The 18,925-nt window shown below is 35.3% G+C and overlaps 1 protein-coding gene across 1 annotated transcript; it reads right to left on the reverse strand.

Moving 5' to 3' along the window:
* Window positions 1-222: 222 nt before the first annotated feature.
* On the reverse strand, window positions 223-18,188 carry LOC128995871 (malonate--CoA ligase ACSF3, mitochondrial-like). The gene is made up of 11 exons (XM_054420898.1): window positions 17,965-18,188; window positions 15,439-15,827; window positions 12,578-12,737; window positions 11,919-12,073; window positions 10,750-10,906; window positions 10,061-10,261; window positions 9,138-9,283; window positions 3,731-3,879; window positions 2,870-2,957; window positions 1,567-1,745; window positions 223-765 (listed from the first exon to the last, which is right to left on the reverse strand). Exons 2-11 carry the CDS (start codon window positions 15,824-15,826, stop codon window positions 571-573), a joined length of 1,818 nt encoding a protein of 605 aa, XP_054276873.1. The 5' UTR covers window position 15,827; window positions 17,965-18,188; the 3' UTR covers window positions 223-570.
* Window positions 18,189-18,925: the final 737 nt, after the last annotated feature.

Below are 18,925 nucleotides of genomic sequence, written 5' to 3' on the forward strand. Positions count from 1 at the left end.
CTATTTCCACAGCTTCAAAATTCTAAGAAATGGTTTACCCTCGTCTTTTTTACTCCAATGTCTTTTACGCTTTAAAGACAACAGAACTCACCAAAATATGGTGAGCTCATACCAAAACCCTTGTAACACAAAGCTTTTCTCCAACTTTCCGTGGATCAATTCCTTTATTTCTCTTTTCATCTTACTAACTAAAGGAAGCAAAGGCAAATAATCGTTAATACATTTCTTGATTACAAAATTTGTATTCAACAACAATATATTTTACAATCCATTCTTCAGTCTTAACAAAACAGTCAAATTCTCAATTTAGTCTTAATATTGAGGAAATTACTTTTGTTCATTATTGGTATTTACAATCAGTCTTACTATCTACAAAGTTCTCAGCTTAATAGTCGTAACATTTAATTAAAAATATGAGACACTGATCAAAAGTTCTGGTCTACTCAACTGGTAATATACAATCAGACCAATAGATTCAGTACTAAAAAGAATTTAGTTGAACAAATTATTAGTTTTAACTTTCAATATCATTTTGAGTTGGAAAATATTACACATTTAAGTAAGTACAGTCTAAACCGCTGTCCTATTGAATAAGTTTGTGACAATTTCTTTTTTGTTTACTTTTCCTAAGGCATTTCTTGGAATGCTATCGACAACTTTAAGCATACTTGGCATCATGTAAACAGGCAGTCTTTCTTTTACAAAATGTTGCACTTGTTTCAAATCCAAAGACGAACCTTCCTTTAGTTGGACGACAGCAGCAATCTGAAACAAAAAGTGCAATAATTATTAAAATCAGACTAGAATGAATTTCTAGTTAGTTATTAAATTTTATTGCCGCACAAACTTCCATTAGATTCAATTTTTACAACGCCGACACTCCAAGGAAAAAATTTTAAAGAATAGAATCTATATAATTAATACGCTACATGAATAGTGAAAGAACAAATTGTTGAATGGATGAGACAATAGCTTTGATTCCGACTCTGATCAAGAGCACTTATCAAGAGCCAGGGTCCAGTTTCAAATGATCAAAGAGTTTATGACTTTTCTTAGGATCAAACCATAAACCTTACGAGCACTATATATACAATCAGCTAAGCTATACAACTTAAATCACCTTAAACTCATTTATCCATCACATCAAAGTAATAGCAGAATGTATTTAACAGTTGGTCTATAGATGGGATGTCTATATGGCTGTACTCAAACCGGTTATTCTGGACAATTTTACCGGGGCCCGGGCTCCAAGAGGGCCCGGCTTAATATCTTTACCTGGGCCTGCCAAAGCTGGCTACGGCCCTGGATGTCTATTCCGGTATCCAAGTCATCGATAGCAGATATTTATTTACTATTGCAGACACCAGGGTGGCGAGCTAGTCTAGTGGTAGACCAGGTTCAAATCCCGCCAGACACTAATGGATATTATCTAAAAAGTAATGTCCCAACCCACTAGGCCTATTCTGAATAAAACGGTTTTCAGGCTAAAACTTGTTGACACCATCAAATACACTTTGAGTCAAACACTCTTTCTCTGATCTTTTCTTCTAATTAACTAGTTTGTACCTTCTGGCCCCAAGTGATGTCGGGGAGGCCCACCACTGCAACATCTATGATGTCTGGATGGTTGAGCAGGACATACTCTATCTGCAGAGCACTCACTTTGTACCCTCCTGTTTTAATTATGTCCACTGAAGACCTTCCCAGGATTCGGTAACTTCCTTCTATGTACTCTGCAATATCACCTGGCAACAAAACAACACTAGAAATGTCACCAGATTTTTAATACCATTACTGTGTTGACTACCAGATACTGAAGTGGACATCCGATCTATATGGACCAGCTGTGGTCAATTTTTTATTAAAAAATAACATAGTTGTGTGAGCCAGGCACAGAATGCGCTAGTGTCTAAAATTAAATGTTCTACCTTATTTCTTGTTGCTGACCAGGTTGATGGGTCATAATAGTTGCTATAGCTCACAATAAGTCATTCCATTAGTTTGAATTGGTAAAAAAATGGGTATTTGACAGAAATTAGTAATGATTTAGATCAGCGCAATCAGTGGCTCTCAGCAACTACAACGATTTTGATAAAAAAACTGGCAACAACTTTAACTTGGAGATGGAATGCTTGTATCAATAGTCAAAGGTGAAAGGGTCTATAAAATTTCTAGATAGCTTTTTAAATCCTAGTTAACCAAATGCTGTTATTAAGCTAGTGTTCCTCTAATACATCATTTCCAAGATAATTAATTATTGAAATACTAACACAGGGTTGTCTCCAGTACTTCCAACAAAAATAAGATTTCTGGACTTATTTTCAGGATCCTTGCTAAGTTATTATCAGGGATACCTTGGGTGTAAAATATAGCCTAAGCAAATAAGGCACAATCTACTCTACAGTGAAAAATGGTGTTGTTTACTCATTTCACTGTATAACGAATACATACATAATCATAATACTGAAAGATATACTGATGTCAACAGACAGCGCAGTTCGTAAATAAATAAAACAATACTAGCACAACTCCCAGTTACCTATTCTAACCTTGCTCAAACTCAACAAAAAACTTATATCTTGTAGTTCAGACAAAATATTTTCTCTTGATAAAAACAAAAGATTTACAAGTAGTAAAAATCATGGATGCATCAAAAAGTTCTGTTGGATTTTGAGAACTTTTGGGATTTAAATATCAAGCACAATAGACGACCAGAAATGTTTGAACAACTTTTTCATATTATTGTCTCAAATTTTACTAGATAAAGCTGATTGTAGGCTCTCGGATAGCCCATTAAAAGTTAAAAATAAGAAACATTTGTCTCCCATTCTCAAAGCTAGACCTACACTACACTATGCTAAAAGCAGACCTGTCTTGAACCAGCCGTCCGAGGTAAAGTCCGTCGCCGTGGATTCTGGTTTGTTCCAGTACTGGGAAAACACTCCTTCTCCCTTCACCTGTTCAAGTTTCAAATGTAAATTACCAGATTAGTTGTTTGAATTAAATGTTAGAAATGCTGTGTATGGGTTCATGTAGCTTATTTAATGATAACATATACTATTTTTCACAATTGCTAAAGCCTCGTTCACACGGTGTGAGTTTACAAGCTACTCGCCAGCAAGTAAGAAGTGTGTTGGCGAGTGTGCTTGTATTCTTTCACATGCAGCTTGTCCACTCGCCAACTCACAGACGTGTAGAAAGACGCCAACGAGTGCGCTTGTAGTCGTTCACACGATGCTTTTTCCACTCGCTCAGCAGCTAGCTTGAACCAAATCCCACGACATCTTTGAATAACATACGCACAAGCACAAGCAACTGTGTTCACACTGGGCTACTTACACGCCTACTCGCTCAAAAGTTGGCGTGTTGTAGCAACAGCGTCAACTTTTTTCAGAGCTTTTTTACAAGCAGCTTTTGAGCGAGTACACCGTTCACACTGAGCTATTTTACTAGCTGCGTGTAAAAAAGCCGGCGTGTAGCTTGTAAAAACGCACCGTGTGAACGAGGCTTTAGAATGTAATTCGTAAAAGTAAATTTTATTCAGTTACCCCTTAAATTTCAATTTTGAATTACTTAATACATAATGACCAAAGAACAAAGTTAGGGAGGTATTAACATAGCCAATAATATTGGACAAAAATATCTGGGAAGTATAAAAACGTGAAAGTCTGAAACACTTTTATTAGAATTTGTCAGTAAATTAAAGAGGAAATGTATATAGCTAACCTACCTGTAGCAAGCCAGAGACGGCAGAATCGTTGGTAAAGTTACGAGTCTTGATGTTATCCCCCTCACATAAAACTTCATCAGTCTGACTAGGTATGTCATTTTGCTGTACAATCCTCACCCTCACACCAGGCATTGGGGAGCCGACAAAACCTGCAATTACAATTTTAATTATCTTTATATTATTTACAAAAGTTACAATAAATAGTCTCAATGTATAATGCCTGTTTTTCAATTATTAATGTCATTGGCTTATTTGGTAATCTTATATATTTAAAAAATTTGGTTTTTCTTTTCCGAGTTTGTTTGTCTCTTCTACCCGAGCGCTTTCATGATTGAGGTCTCACATTGAAGGTATGCACGCACAGATTTCACATCAAGCATCGGCATATATTAATCTACAGTCCCACTCTGCTTATATGTAAACGAAATTTGCTCCCCATGTATTTCTTATGGGAGTTACGGCCTATGATTTTTCTTTAGCTAATTCGTTTGGCTCTTCTACTTGTCCGATTTAAATGATTCAAATTAAAATTGATTATGCAGTATGCACACACAGATTTCACACCAAGCATCGGCATATATATATTTACTGTATTACTCGACCAAAAAACATAAATTTGATTTATTTTTGAATTCTTAGTTCAATTAAAGATGAATTTTACCAGTTATAATTATATAATTTTATATATTTTGGTCTAAGAACCTTCAGTGAAATACCGGCTTTCGTTTTAAAAAGCTATTAGTTATTCAAATCGGAAGAGTTTCAAGCCAACGCAAGGTGAACAACCAACATAAAAATTATTTTTCATAAGGTATGATTAAAAATCAATAGCTCCAGTATTGCTAATGTTTTTTTTTTATTTTGTAGACTCAAAACAATCAGTAAATTATAGACTTTAATTTGAGCTACAGATTGATTGAATTATTTAAGTTCAAGATACTGTATTACTCAATTAAAAAAAAAGTACCTGGGGACCGAGCTTTGCTCGGGGAAAATCATTAGTTTACTCTGAAAGCAGTCTTAGTATTGCAGATACATAAATCCATTCCCAAACTCCGCAGTGCTCGCCTTTACTACTTCCATCACCACTCCCAACGTCGTGGACCTGTTTCCCCCTTCCCATTGCATCTTAGAATTGCAGATACATAATTAAGCAGACCCATACTCTGCACTGCTAGCCTTACTACTTCCTTCACCACTTCTTACGTAGTGGACCTGTTTTCCACCCTTTCCATAGCATTTCAGGATTGCAGGCACCTTAATCTAATCGTCATAAACAGTTCCCACACTCCAGGCTATAGTCCAGGACCTGACTAGGGTTCTGTGTGCATGTCGTGTATAGAGAATTTTGCTTTTGCATTTCAATATAGGTGTATTAGGAAGTGTTTTCCACTCGGGTGTCAAGTTCGCACCTGGTACGTTTTCGAGCTATGACGTCATCAAGATGGCGGCTCGGCAATTTTTAAATGCGTATATTTCGCAAACCGTTTAACGGATCGGGATGATTCTTTTTTTGTTTGAAAGATATTTTTACAAGCAATCTTTTTTGTATTTACATATTTGTTGTAAACTTAATATTTACCGCACAATATTGAAAAACCTCGTTTTTATTGTTATTATATTTATTGTTATGCTTATAACTTCTTAACCGCTGATAAAATCAAATACCACCCATTGCAAAAGTTGCAGATAATTCTATACCCTTTCCAATGATATCAAACAATATGTGATTAGACCTAAAAATAAAGCAAAGAGATTGAATAAACCGTAAAAAAACACTGAAAGTGGTGTACGGTCCGGGAAAGATTCAGTCCTGGACATGACTAGGGTTCTGTGTGCATGTCGTGTATAGAGAATTTTGCTTTTGCATTTCAATATAGGTGTCTTAGGAAGTGTTTTCCACTCGGGTGTCAAGTCCGCGCCTGTTACGTTTTCCAGCTATGACGTCATCAAAATGGCGGCTAGGGCAAATTTTAAATGCGTATATTTCGCATACCGTTTAATGGATCGGGATGATTCTTTTTTTGTTTGAAAGATAATTTTACAGGAAATGTTTTTTGTATTTACACTTTTGTTGTCAACGTGATATTTATCTCACTATATTAAAAAACGTGGTTTTTAATATCATTGTTTTTGAATTTTTCCTCATAACTTGTTAAACGCTTATAGAATGAAATAACTACCTATTACAAAAGTTTTAGATAATTTTATGCCCTTTCCAACGATACCAAACAATTAATGTTTGAAACTAAAACTAAAGCCAAGAGATTAAATAAACCGTTAACTAACACTTAACATGGTAGAAAGTCCAAAAAATATTGCGGCTGGAACAATTCTTCAAATGCGTATATTTCGCATACTGGTTAATGAACCGGGATGATTCTTTTTTTGTTTGTAAGATATTTTTTAAGCCTATCTTTTTTGTATATACACTTTTGTTGTTAACCTACTATTTATCCCACAATATTAATAAATGTACATTTAATTGTTGTTTTTATTTTACTTTTGCTTAAAACTTTTTGACAAATAGTAGGTTAACAACAAAGGTGTAAATACAAAAAAGATAGGCTTAAAAAATATCTTACAAACAAAAAAAGAATCATCCCGGTTCGTTAACCAGTATGCGAAATATTCGCATTTGAAGAATTGTTCCAGCCGCAATATTTTTTGGACTTTCTACCATGTTAAGTGTTAGTTAACGGTTTATTTAATCTCTTGGCTTTAGTTTTAGTTTCAAACATTAATTGTTTGGTATCGTTGGAAAGGGCATAAAATTATCTAAAACTTTTGTAATAGGTAGTTATTTCATTCTATAAGCGTTTAACAAGTTATGAGGAAAAATTCAAAAACAATGATATTAAAAACCACGTTTTTTAATATAGTGAGATAAATATTACGTTGACAACAAAAGTGTAAATACAAAAAACATTTCCTGTAAAATTATCTTTCAAACAAAAAAAGAATCATCCCGATCCATTAAACGGTATGCGAAATATACGCATTTAAAATTTGCCCTAGCCGCCATTTTGATGACGTCATAGCTGGAAAACGTAACAGGCGCGGACGTGACACCCGAGTGGAAAACACTTCCTAAGACACCTATATTGAAATGCAAAAGCAAAATTCTCTATACACGACATGCACACAGAACCCTAGTCATGTCCAGGACTGAATCTTTCCCGGACCGTACACCACTTTCAGTGTTTTTTACGGTTTATTCAATCTCTTTGCTTTATTTTTAGGTCTAATCACATATTGTTTGATATCATTGGAAAGGGTATAGAATTATCTGCAACTTTTGCAATGGGTGGTATTTGATTTTATCAGCGGTTAAGAAGTTATAAGCATAACAATAAATATAATAACAATAAAAACGACGTTTTTCAATATTGTGCGGTAAATATTAAGTTTACAACAAATATGTAAATACAAAAAAGATTGCTTGTAAAAATATCTTTCAAACAAAAAAAGAATCATCCCGATCCGTTAAACGGTTTGCGAAATATACGCATTTAAAAATTGCCGAGCCGCCATCTTGATGACGTCATAGCTCGAAAACGTACCAGGTGCGAACTTGACACCCGAGTGGAAAACACTTCCTAATACACCTATATTGAAATGCAAAAGCAAAATTCTCTATACACGACATGCACACAGAACCCTAGTCAGGTCCTGGACTACTACTCGCCTTTACTACTTCCTTCACCACTTCCTATGTCGCGGACCTGTTTCCCTCCCCTCCCATAGCATTTTAGGATTGATAATACATTAATCTAATCGCCATTAACAGTTCCCACACTCCAGGCAGCTCACCTTGACTACTTCCTTCACCACTTCCTACGTCATGGACCTGTTTCCCTCCCTTCCCATAGTATTTCAGGATTGGAAATACCTTAATCTAATTGTCGCAAACAGTTCCCACACTCCGGACAGCTCGTCTTGACTACTTCCTTCACCACTTCCTACGTCGTGGACCCGTTTCCTCCCTTCCCATAGCATTTTAGGATTGCAGATACCTTAACCTAATCGCCATAAACAGTTCCCACACTCCGGACTACTCGCCTTGACTACTTCCTTCACGACTTCCTACGTCGCGAACCTGTTTTCCTCCCTTCCCATAGCTTTTTAAGATTGCAAATAACTTAATCTAATCGTCACAAACAGTTCCCACACTCCGGACAGCTCGTCTTGACTACTTCCTTCGCCTCTTCCTATGTCGTGGACCTGTTTCCCTCCCTTCCCATAGTATTTCAGGATTGAAAATACCTTAATCTAATCGTCATAAACAGTTCCTACACTTCGCACTACTCGCCTTGACTACTTTTTTCACCTCTTCCTAAGTCGCCGACCTGTTTTCCTCCCTTCCCATGGCATTTTAGGATTGCAGATACCTTAATCTAATCAAAATAAATCAAGCACAAATCTGCTACCCAATAAATATAAAAGGAGTTGTATGAGTTAAAGCTAATTAAAGATTATTCCATCCTCTCATTAATTTAACTACCGTACTCGACATTGACAGAAATTGGTTTTCCAGTTGTAGTATAATATGCTCAATGGTATAATCTGATTGTTCATTTCTTTTGCTCTGTATATACACATTTTTATTTCCTTTGGTCTGTGTAAACATATGCTACATATCCTCGGAAAGTGCTTCAAGAGCTTTCTGAGCATGCGCAAGCTGAGGTGCCCGTGGGTACAGAACGTCACGTTTTGTATTAAAATGTAAACAAAATGACAACAATGGCGGAATGTTTTCTCATAAGGCCCATGTTAAATTTTCAAAAGTTTGTACTCATATTATGGCGAAAATAGATTTTTCCTGGCTATACCTCTGGTCTAGCACTTATTTTTGACACAGAACTTAGTTATTCCGTAAATATAAACGTTTTTGTTAGAGCCGATTCCCAGATCGAGTTGAAAAGTATTCAAACTTTACTCGTATTATATATAGGATAAATTTGATTATTTCTAGGATATGATATTAATTTCAACGCTGCGGAGCCTCACGGGTCCTCTAGAAAGCTTAAAAAACTTTACACCAGAGACAAAACTTTTATGAGGACATGGCATAAACCATTTCAAAATTATGTTTTGGTAAATGTTATTTTTGATTCTGGTATTGCAAGTGTGGGTTTCACGTTGTAATTTAAACTTTTTCCTTGTTATTCCACATAATTGGTACATTCCAGCATCCAGCACATTCAGCAACTTGGAAACTTTACCACACGCTGTACATCAACGTACCAACAAAATCTAGATCCATCCCTCACCATACCAGCCAGGAGTCTTAAGCCTTTCCAGCATCCTTGGCTGCACCAATACAATTCAATAAGAGTGAGTGGTTTGGACCACTTAGAGTGATTCTTCCACACAAGCCACTGGCACAGACATTAACACAACTCACCAGGTTTACGTTCGCCATGCAACGGGTTGGACAACGCCATGCCAATCTCTGTCATGCCGTACCTCTCCAGGATCTCATGACCTGTCACCATCTGCCACCAATCAAACACTTGCGAGGGCAGAGGCGCCGACCCACTCACCATCAGCCTGCTCGGCAGAGAAATAAAATTAGAATAATTGACCACTCAGGGAAATAATTGTGGAAATATTGACAGTTCACTAAAAGGCCAAGATTATTCAAGTTGTAAGACCCTTTTAGGACAAGTTCTTGTATTATTTGTTTACTATCAATTTGCTAGAAAGAGCCTTTTAAGTGTTATCTTTCAGGAAGAACCCACAAAGAGTAATCTTTCAGGAAAAGCCCTCAAATTTAATCCACCAAGAATAACCCACAAAGAGTTATCTTTCAGAAAGAGCCTTCAAATTTAATCTACCAGGAATAACCCACAAAGGGTTAACTTTCAGGAGGAACCCACAAAGGGTTGTCTTTCAGGAAGGTCCCTCAAAGGTATTCAACCAGGAATAACCTACAAAAGGGTTGTCTTTCAGGAAGAACCCACAAAGGGCTGTCTTTCAGGAAGGGCCCTCAAAGGTCTAGGCCTTATCTAACAGAAAGAACCACTGAGGGTTATCTTAAAGGAATAGCCTTCAAAAGGGAATCTAGGAGCCTCCAAAGGACAAACTACCTAGAAGAATCATCAAAGAGCAATTCAACTTGAAGATAATAAAAATATTTGAAGAACTAAATACAGTATTTGGTATTATACCAACCACACCGATAAATTGACAAAATAAGATTTTGATAACAAAATCTTCCTAACCTAACCTAACCACCCATAAGTTAGGTTATAATTATTAGGTGTGGTCGGTATAATACCAAAGTACCCTAAATACTAATACTTTCCACAATACATAAAGATGTACCTTATTTTCTCTGAGCAAGTTGCTTTCACATACTCCACCATCCTCTCATTCTTGGTTAGGGATTGGTCATACTCATTCAGCAGGTTGATGTACATGGTCGGGACACCCATGAAGACACTAATACGATCAGTCGAACCTTCTTTCTTGCCCAGAAACTCGTTCCACACCTCGCTCGGATTGAACGCTGAGTGCATCACACACCTGTAATGAAATAAACACTTAGTGTTACTGAACAGTTGGTCAATAAATATAATACAATATGAAGATTAATTTCATTCCCAACCAATTGAATCAGCGTTACAGCCTCAATAACTAGGTGTGAACTTAGTTACTGCCATGAATACGAGGATGTGAGGATGTTACTGCCAACATACGTAATTGTCAAAACTTTACTTCAGATGGACAACGATTATTACTGAAAAAGTATTCCAGCCAAACAATTTCTTTTTTTTATTGTAGGACAAAAAATTGTTTTTAACTTTTTTCCTTTTTCTTTGTATCAGGTGTTCCTAATTATTTCGACATGCATACCACTTAATAGGTTTGAAAGTCTTGGTTTACCAATTCAACACCTGAATTGTTGTACTATTTACCTCATCAATACGGCCAATACTTTATTGAAACAAGCACAATGGGGTTGACAATGACCTCATAATCTTTAAGGAACACTTAGTTTCAATACAGCTTACTTGGCGCCAACCATGAAAGGGGTGAGTAGGGCATTGACAACTCCGTGTATGTGATGTAGAGGTAGACTGTGCAGAACGACATCTCCTGAAGTCCACTGCCAGGCCTCCACCTGACTGGAAACTTGGGCCTGTAGATTCCTGTGCGTCAACACTACGCCTGCAAGTTTCAACATGTCTATGATTCATACACATACACATTTCATATAGTGCTGTTTCCAGCACTCGTGTGTTGATTAATATGAGTGTTGTTAAAAAAAGGTACATTTTTATCTGATCCCACTGGTCTTTTTCGAGTGAAGACAAGAGTTTGCCTTGACTATGTTGCGCTGCCTGTTATTGCAAAAGTTGAAAATTGGGCAAAAAAAATTCAGCTTGTTGTGAAATGTGGAATGTAATACAGTACAGTTTTCATCATACTGTTCGGAAAGCAGCCTATAACCTTAAATTATGCAGTTTTAGCCTAATTTGGTAACGATTAGAAGGACATTTTTACAGTATGATGAAAATAGTTGTTCATCACACAAAGTGAAGTGTCTTTTTGGTACTTAATCATATTTCCACCCGATTTCGTACCGAAAAGAGCCACTTTCGCTCCTAGCGATGAAAACTACCATTTCGTTGGCCAAAACTTAAGATCTATAGAATAGAAACGCTTCAAGTGAGCAATTTCTAGGGAAACAACATTTAAAGTGTGTAAAAATGGTCAGACTAAAATTGGCATCCAAAATTTTGTTTTTAATGACAATGTTTTGGAAAACTTTTACTTGTTCTTAAAAGTATTTTTGTTAATGAGATCCATTTTTAGGGCAGATATAAACATTTTATATTTAACGATGGATGCAATAATTACACTTTACCTGAGCAAGTTAGTTAAGGTTTTATTGAGCCCACTAAATGAACTCTTTCTCATCATTCTCTTTAAACTTAGCATTTTTATACTTGTATGAAGGAGCAACTGGATAAATTGTAACTCTATGTAGATTTTCTAAAATAGACTTTGGCCACAAAGAGTTTGTATCTAAAAAAATCATTGTTAGTTTTCATCAGCAGTCAAACAACTTTATATTTACATTTTTTTTACAATGTGCAATGTATGCATTTTGTTGAGTTTTTAATGTTATTGAGTGATAAGATTGGTTTTAGTCGCAAAATAACTGTTAAGTACTAACCTTTAGGAGGGCCGGTGGAGCCCGAGGTATACAGTATAAGCGCTGCTTTGTCGTTGTTATGTTTGTTCTCTGCACTTAAGTCATTCCTTAGCCCATTAATATCGCTGTGAACAATGTTGTCTTCATTTTCTGACTTCTGTGCCATAGCTTCAATCCTGTGAGACAAATACTCAGAATTTAATTTCCAATCACAAAAACCATATTTTATTGAGGTTAAATCAAAAGACTTTTCTATTCCTATATTCTATAGGGCACAATCTATGTATGCCTTAAAGCTAGTAACACATATAATTATTTTAATTATAAAATTGTCAGAACAATCCCTAAATTTGGATTTGATTTTCACACAATCAGGATTGTATATTTTCAACATTTTGTCAAGAGGGAAGCTGAAATGATTCAAGAGCAAATCTAGTAGGCCTAAAGCTTTCCGGTTCAATTTCTGTCTAGGCCTACTGTAACATTTTGAAATTGGACCCAAGACATAGTTACTAGACACAATTGATCTTAAATAGTTAACGAGGTTAACATCTCATTATATTCTACTAAGTTAGTATCTGCCTTATAGTTTGGGTATCTTTTCCAAAGTTGATAAAGTAAATAAAATAATTACCGAGTATACCTGTAGAAGTCTTACTACACATAGACTACTCCCTTACCTAAAGACATCGTCTAAGACAACTAGACGCTTATTCGTTTTCTCTGCTAACTGGGTCATAGTTTTGGAATACTGAGGTGTAGTGACGATCAGTTTAGCGTCACAGTCATTGACAAAATACTCCATCATTGGAGGAGGAAAATGTCTACTTAAAGGCACAGCTGGAAACAAAAAGCAAACATTGGCAAAATTTATATGAATAACAACCATCACAACTGGTCACTAAAGCTGGGTTTTCCTGCGTGGAAGAGCGATTAACATGGCGTTCCGCTCCACTTCTAGGAAAAAAATAACATTCAATTACCTAAGACAAGAGGAGTCCGCTCTCTGCGTTCAGCACCTAGAAAAACCCGGCTTAAGTAATAAGTAATGAGAATAACTTGCCATTGTCTACGATGAAGTCAGATGTATAAAAGTTCACCCAGAAATTCATAAGTACGCCTAAGCAACTGCACAGTATTCTACTCAAGTTATACCATAGACTAACCAACACAAGTAGACTTCTCATCCCATTGTAAATTTTGAAGTACGTTTTTCGTGTCTAGTTCATGTACGGTGACACTGGGCGCTAGTGTTGACAACATTTTGTTTCTATTATTTTAGGGTTAATTTCTTGATTTGTGCTTTACTATTTGGTTATATAAATAGGGGATAAGTTATTGTTTATGATTAGATCGTATTATTTGGCTAAAAGAGGTTTTAAATGACTGTAAATAACGAGAATTGAATTGTAAACAAAACACGACCTCTACATAAACCGTACAGAACTAACCATAAAATTGTCTTCAGCTGCGCTCCATAAGGATGAGAAATCTACTAAGGGAGTATGTTTTATCTATTGTTATACCGAAGCTGAATCTGTTAGGAATAGCTCTGGTGAATAAGTTAGCCAATAGGCTATGCATGTATGTAAATAATGTATTGTTAATTCAAAAGAAGGCTGTGAGAATCATAACTAGATCTCGCCGAAGAGCACATTGTAAACCGTTATTTGTGGGCACTGGTGTATTAACTGTCATTAATGTTTTTATCCTGCATTGTCTGATTAATGTTAAGAAAAAGGAAAAAGAGTATGATTTGCGCCAAGACATTCATGGTTATAACACAAGGAATAGGGGTCTAGTTGATGTACCTCACTGTAGGCTACAGAAAACTGCAAACAGTCATTTCGTTTTAGGTATTAAATTATTTAATAAGCTTCATCCCCAAGTCAAGTCCTTGCCGCTAAGTGTCTTTAAAAGAAAATTAACTATGTGGCTTTCATCTCACCCATTTTACAAAATTGAGGAATTTTTTGAATGTGATCTCATTTTTTGCTAATGTTAAATGTTTTTAAGTTAGGCTAGGATTTTTATTACTGTAACTAATTTTCATATATTTCATGTTCACTATTTTGATAGTATGTTTTTTACCATATTCCATCTGTGATATTGTTAGAAATTTTGTTTTTAAGTTAGGCTAGGATTTTTTACTGTAATTAATTTTCATATATTTCATGTTCACTATTTTGATACGTTTTTTTACCATATTCCATCTGTGATAATGTTAGAAATTTTGTCCCTCTATGTTCATTGTTACATCTGTGATAACCATTAGCCTTTTTAAGAAAGACCCACTATTATTCACTATTTTTCATAATTTAAGTTTGTTATGTTTGCCTATTTTTTTTTTTAAATATTTTAAACCTGTTAAATGTTAAACTAAGGGCAACCTATATTTTGGAATTTTCATGTCAAATTTTTTAATTATAAGTATTGCATCTTATATCTTTACAATAATAATGACGATGTCAATTACAATAATGTATTGTTTAAAGACTGAATAAATGACTATTCTTGACTATTCTATTCTTGACTATTCATATTATGACAAAAATTTTACAAATATCTTATTTTCAGTGTTGAACAGTAAGACTCTAAATTTACAGATTGTAGACTTAACACAGCAATTAATTTAATTTACCTAGGCCTTAGGGATATTTTGACTTAAGTTAGTAGCAACTAGTCCATTGTGTGACAGTATTTATGTACGGTACATAGGTAGGGCTTAGCCATAGACAAATAACTTAGGCCTATATAAATATATATAAATAATAGAATAAATATAGACGGTAAAAAGGAAGGTTCCGCGATATGACGTTAGAGCGTGCTTGGTGTTCGATTCGCTGCAGTCGTCTGCTACCAGCAGACGCTGCAGCGGTGTGCTCCGTGACTACACAACACTCCTAGCGGTGGACGACAGAACATATGCTAACCACAGCACTATTGTCGGTCTATATTTAGTTCTTTTACAGAATTTCCCATATAGGGAATAAGCTATTACTGTAGTACTCATGGTAAGTCCTAGACCCGGGACCGATTTACTTTTTCGTTTTGAGGTCCCTAGAGGCCAATATACGGTACGTATATTATACCGTACGTATGAATTCAAAAGGATGGTGTTTATATATATATATATATATATATATATGTGTGTGTGTGTGTTAGCACGATAACTCGAGCAAAAATTATCCGATTTTAATGAAATTTTCTATAATATAAACCTACGTCAACAATTATTAGAACGAGTTACGAACCAGCATTATCGGACAATGGGAACGGGGGTTTATGGGGGTTTTTATTCAGTTTTTTTACCCTAAAAACATCAAACTTTGCAATATCTTTTAAATCTATTTTGTAACTTAGAGCTTAAAAATAATTTAGTAGCCTATATTTAAGTGTTACTATGCGCCTAATGGTTACAGAGAAAATTCCAAAAAAATTTAAAGTTATCCTTGTGACAAATAAGTAAACTGTTGTAATTTGCTTGTTTATGAACATATTTGATAACATTTTTACAAGCAATTAACGCAAAGAATCTTACCAGTCTGTCCACCGATCCAACAAGCCCACTGAGTGACTACGTAGCTAGCGTCATTTGGACACAAAAACACCACTCTTTCGTCACTCTTCCCTTCAACAGCATTACGTATGACCTCTGCAAATTTTGTACTTGAATCTAAAAGTCCAGAGTATGAGTACTCGCCATGTTTGTCCCGAAGTGCACTTTTTTCACCATGCAGAGCTGCGTACTTGTATACTGGCTGGTCAAATTTGACATGTTTACTGAATCTACCATCCCTAAATGTCTTGTTTATCGGCACTGTTGATGTATGTTGATAAAGTTTTTGAAGTTCTCTCAACCCCTTTCTAAAAGTCACATTTCCTGATGTCTGCCGACCAGAGGAAAGTATTGTTAAGAGAAACAGCATTCTGGAAAATCACAAAAGCTATTAACAAAATTGCATGAATAATAAAATGTTTTAACTAACTTACTGTACTTTAAGTTAGTTAGCCTATTATACTTAAAGACCTAGTCCTAGGGCCTAGGATATAATTAAGTTAGATCCGAATAAAATAAATATGGGGTAACTGATCAGGTAACTGTGTTGATTTATTCATTCCAACGGATACACCATTTACAAAATAATATATATTTAAGCACATGAGTAGAATGGAAAGATAAAAATTGCATTTGAAATAACAAGAGTTAGAAGCTGCATAAGTTATATTGGCCTACCATTGAACAAAACAGCATTGCAACAAAAAATAATAGGCCTAACAACAAGATAGCAACGTAACAACAATAACAGATAATAACATTAACAAAGTATAATAACAACAAACAGACAACATAACAGATAACAACAAAAAAATATTTAGAGTAATATTAGGCTAATTTGGATTTCAGAAAATGCATGTGGACTTTGAAAGTATAGCAATAACAGATATCTCCTGAAGATTTAACAATGTATTATAAACTATGATGACAATAACTTCTACGTGAAACATTAACAACAATAAATATATGAATGAATAACAAGAATTAAACAGATTTTGGGACAAAACAAACATGCATCATCTACAAAACAGGCATAGCAAAGATAATGTTAGAGGTTTTTCTTCTGAAGGAGGACAACTGTTCGTTGAAGAAGTCGACTTGTGATCCGACTTTGTTTCCAAGACGCTGCAATCTTGCCAATCCACAATTGAGAGAGTAGTTAGTTGGTGAATACAAGTGAGCAAAAGTATCTGAAGATCGTGTTCCTCTCAGTATAAGGAAATTAATTCCCTCCAGTAGGCCGGTAGAATCGATCTCACCACGAACCAGTTTGAACAAGAAAAGCATGTCTTGCAGCTTTCTTCTGAGATGGAGAGGTTGGACGTTGAAGCACTCCTGGAGCTCTAAGATTGGTGGGGCACGATACTCATAGCCCAGGCGGACACCTAAGACTCGGAGGAAGCGTAACTGTACTTTATTTATCATTTCAATATGGCCAAGCTGATATGGTGACCAGATAATTGAGCCATACTCCAAAACTGGTTGAACTAGGGCCTTATGTAACACCAGAAGTGACTGTGGGGACTTGCAGTCTCTTGATGATGTAAGCATGAATCCAAAGATGGAATTGGCTCTTGCGACAATATGAATTATATGCTCAGCAGGACTCAAGGTAGAAGTAAGTATTACACCAAGATCCCTCACACGGTCTTCACGTCTCCGAATATCACCACCAATTTTGTAGTCAAAAGACATTGAGTTCCATTGCATTTTCATAGCACCACGTCTCGACGTTGGTGAGAGATCGTTGGAGATGTTCGTGGTCTAAGGATGAGGAGATCCGGGAAAATATCTTGAGGTCATCAGCAAACATCAAGCAGTCTGACGTCAGTACACCAATTGATTATGTCATTTATAAATATATTAAAAAGTAGTGGACCGAGCCGAGAGCGCTGAGGAACACCGGAACACTGTGTGTGACTTAATTGTATCCTGTAAATTTTATTTTACATTCCAACGGACAGCTCCATTTTGATATTTGTAAACTTATGATCAAGACTTTCTGCCGACTAGTACAATAAAATGATTGATAGTAAGCCTACTTATTGCAAGTTATTTAGAATAAGATAAGTTAACTGCAGGGTTTTACAAACATTTGTCAAAACAATGTCAATGTTTCTAGTAAGTTATTGTAACAGCGAACCCACAAACTCATTGAGTCAATGTTTACCCTACTGTATTGTTATTCAAAATAAGCATAAATAAATGCTTAGTAACTTTCTTCAGGATGGCAATGTTGATGGATAATTTTTAGGTTATGTGCCCGTTTTTGTCATAGTAGACTAACTTAATTATATTTTTTTAAATGGGCCTAGTCAAGGCCGCACTAGAGTCCTTCTTTGGGTGGTGACTTTACAACCTTAGCATTGAAATGTTAAAATAAAATAAAATAACCAAAAAGAGTTAAGTTTAAAATAACTAATACGGAAATAAAAGATCAGTGACTAAGTTAATTTAGGCCTATTTTTAAATCTGTAAGAACAGTGAGTGATTTACTATTAAACTTACTTGGGTTAGGACTCGGCTATTCACTATTGTAAGTGAAGAAAATCTTCTAAAAGAGGATCCTAGATTGTTTTAATTGCGTCTTTTGAGAATAAGGCTTTAGGTATCTTTATGTGTGTTTAGTGTCTAACACTTTAAAGTTTAGACATTTATTTTGTTTGGTGATGACGAGGTTGACGTTGACTTGACTGAGAGTGAAAGTACTGTCTGTAGTGTCTGGAATCTGGAGTACTGTACTGACTGAAAACAGAAAACTGAACAGCAGAAGAGCAGATTGAGCATCTTCATCGATAAACAAAATACTTTCTCCAGTGTAGCCAATAGAAGCATTCAACCAATGATTTCCCGCCACTATGGAGACTACCAATTTGTTTAAATATATTTAAGACTTTTGTGCTCTTTTCACTCGATATTATTTTTAATTTCATGGAAGTCCGAGCGCATTTACTCCACAAAATGTTTTATGGATAATTATGCACACTCACACTATGCATAGTTGTTATTTTGATAAATGTTAAAAAAAATACTATCAAAATATAGGAATGTTTGCACAACTATATCAATAAACAACCAAATTAGGTACAAAACAAATCCTTTTTCAAACCATTTTGTATATCTTAAAAAACAAATAATTAAGTATATTGGGGAAGCGTTACTATGCGCCTAATAGTTACGGAGGAAATTCCCAAATATTGTAAATTTAAAATTCTCATTTTACCCTCGTGGAGGATAAGTTAACAAAAACACCATCCGTTCCAAATTTTATACATGTATAATCAAATTAAATATTGTTTGATGTTGTATACAGTGTTTTAAAGTTTTTTTATAAATTTGATCTTATATTAACAAAATTTGCCTTTGGACTCCCAGTAGAACGAGTTGGTCCATTTTTAAATGGATTTTTTTTATTAGATCACGTCCTATGATGTCTTGTTGTCTATATGTGTTATTGAGTACCTATACT

The sequence above is a fragment of the Macrosteles quadrilineatus genome, unplaced genomic scaffold (assembly GCF_028750875.1).
Source record: "Macrosteles quadrilineatus isolate MER2022 unplaced genomic scaffold, UCM_ALF_1.0 Scaffold_5__1_contigs__length_97177068, whole genome shotgun sequence".
Lineage (NCBI taxonomy): Eukaryota > Metazoa > Arthropoda > Insecta > Hemiptera > Cicadellidae > Macrosteles > Macrosteles quadrilineatus.

Coding starts and splice junctions, on each gene's coding strand:
- LOC128995871 (XM_054420898.1), bottom strand. CDS start 15,826: ATGCTGTTTCTCTTAACAATACTTTCCTCTGGTCGGCAGACATCAGGA. Junction 3,880..9,137: donor GCATGGCGAACGTAAACCTG/GTGAGTTGTGTT, acceptor TTGTAATTGCAG/GTTTTGTCGGCTCCCCAATG. Junction 2,958..3,730: donor CCGTCTCTGGCTTGCTACAG/GTAGGTTAGCTA, acceptor AAACTTGAACAG/GTGAAGGGAGAAGGAGTGTT.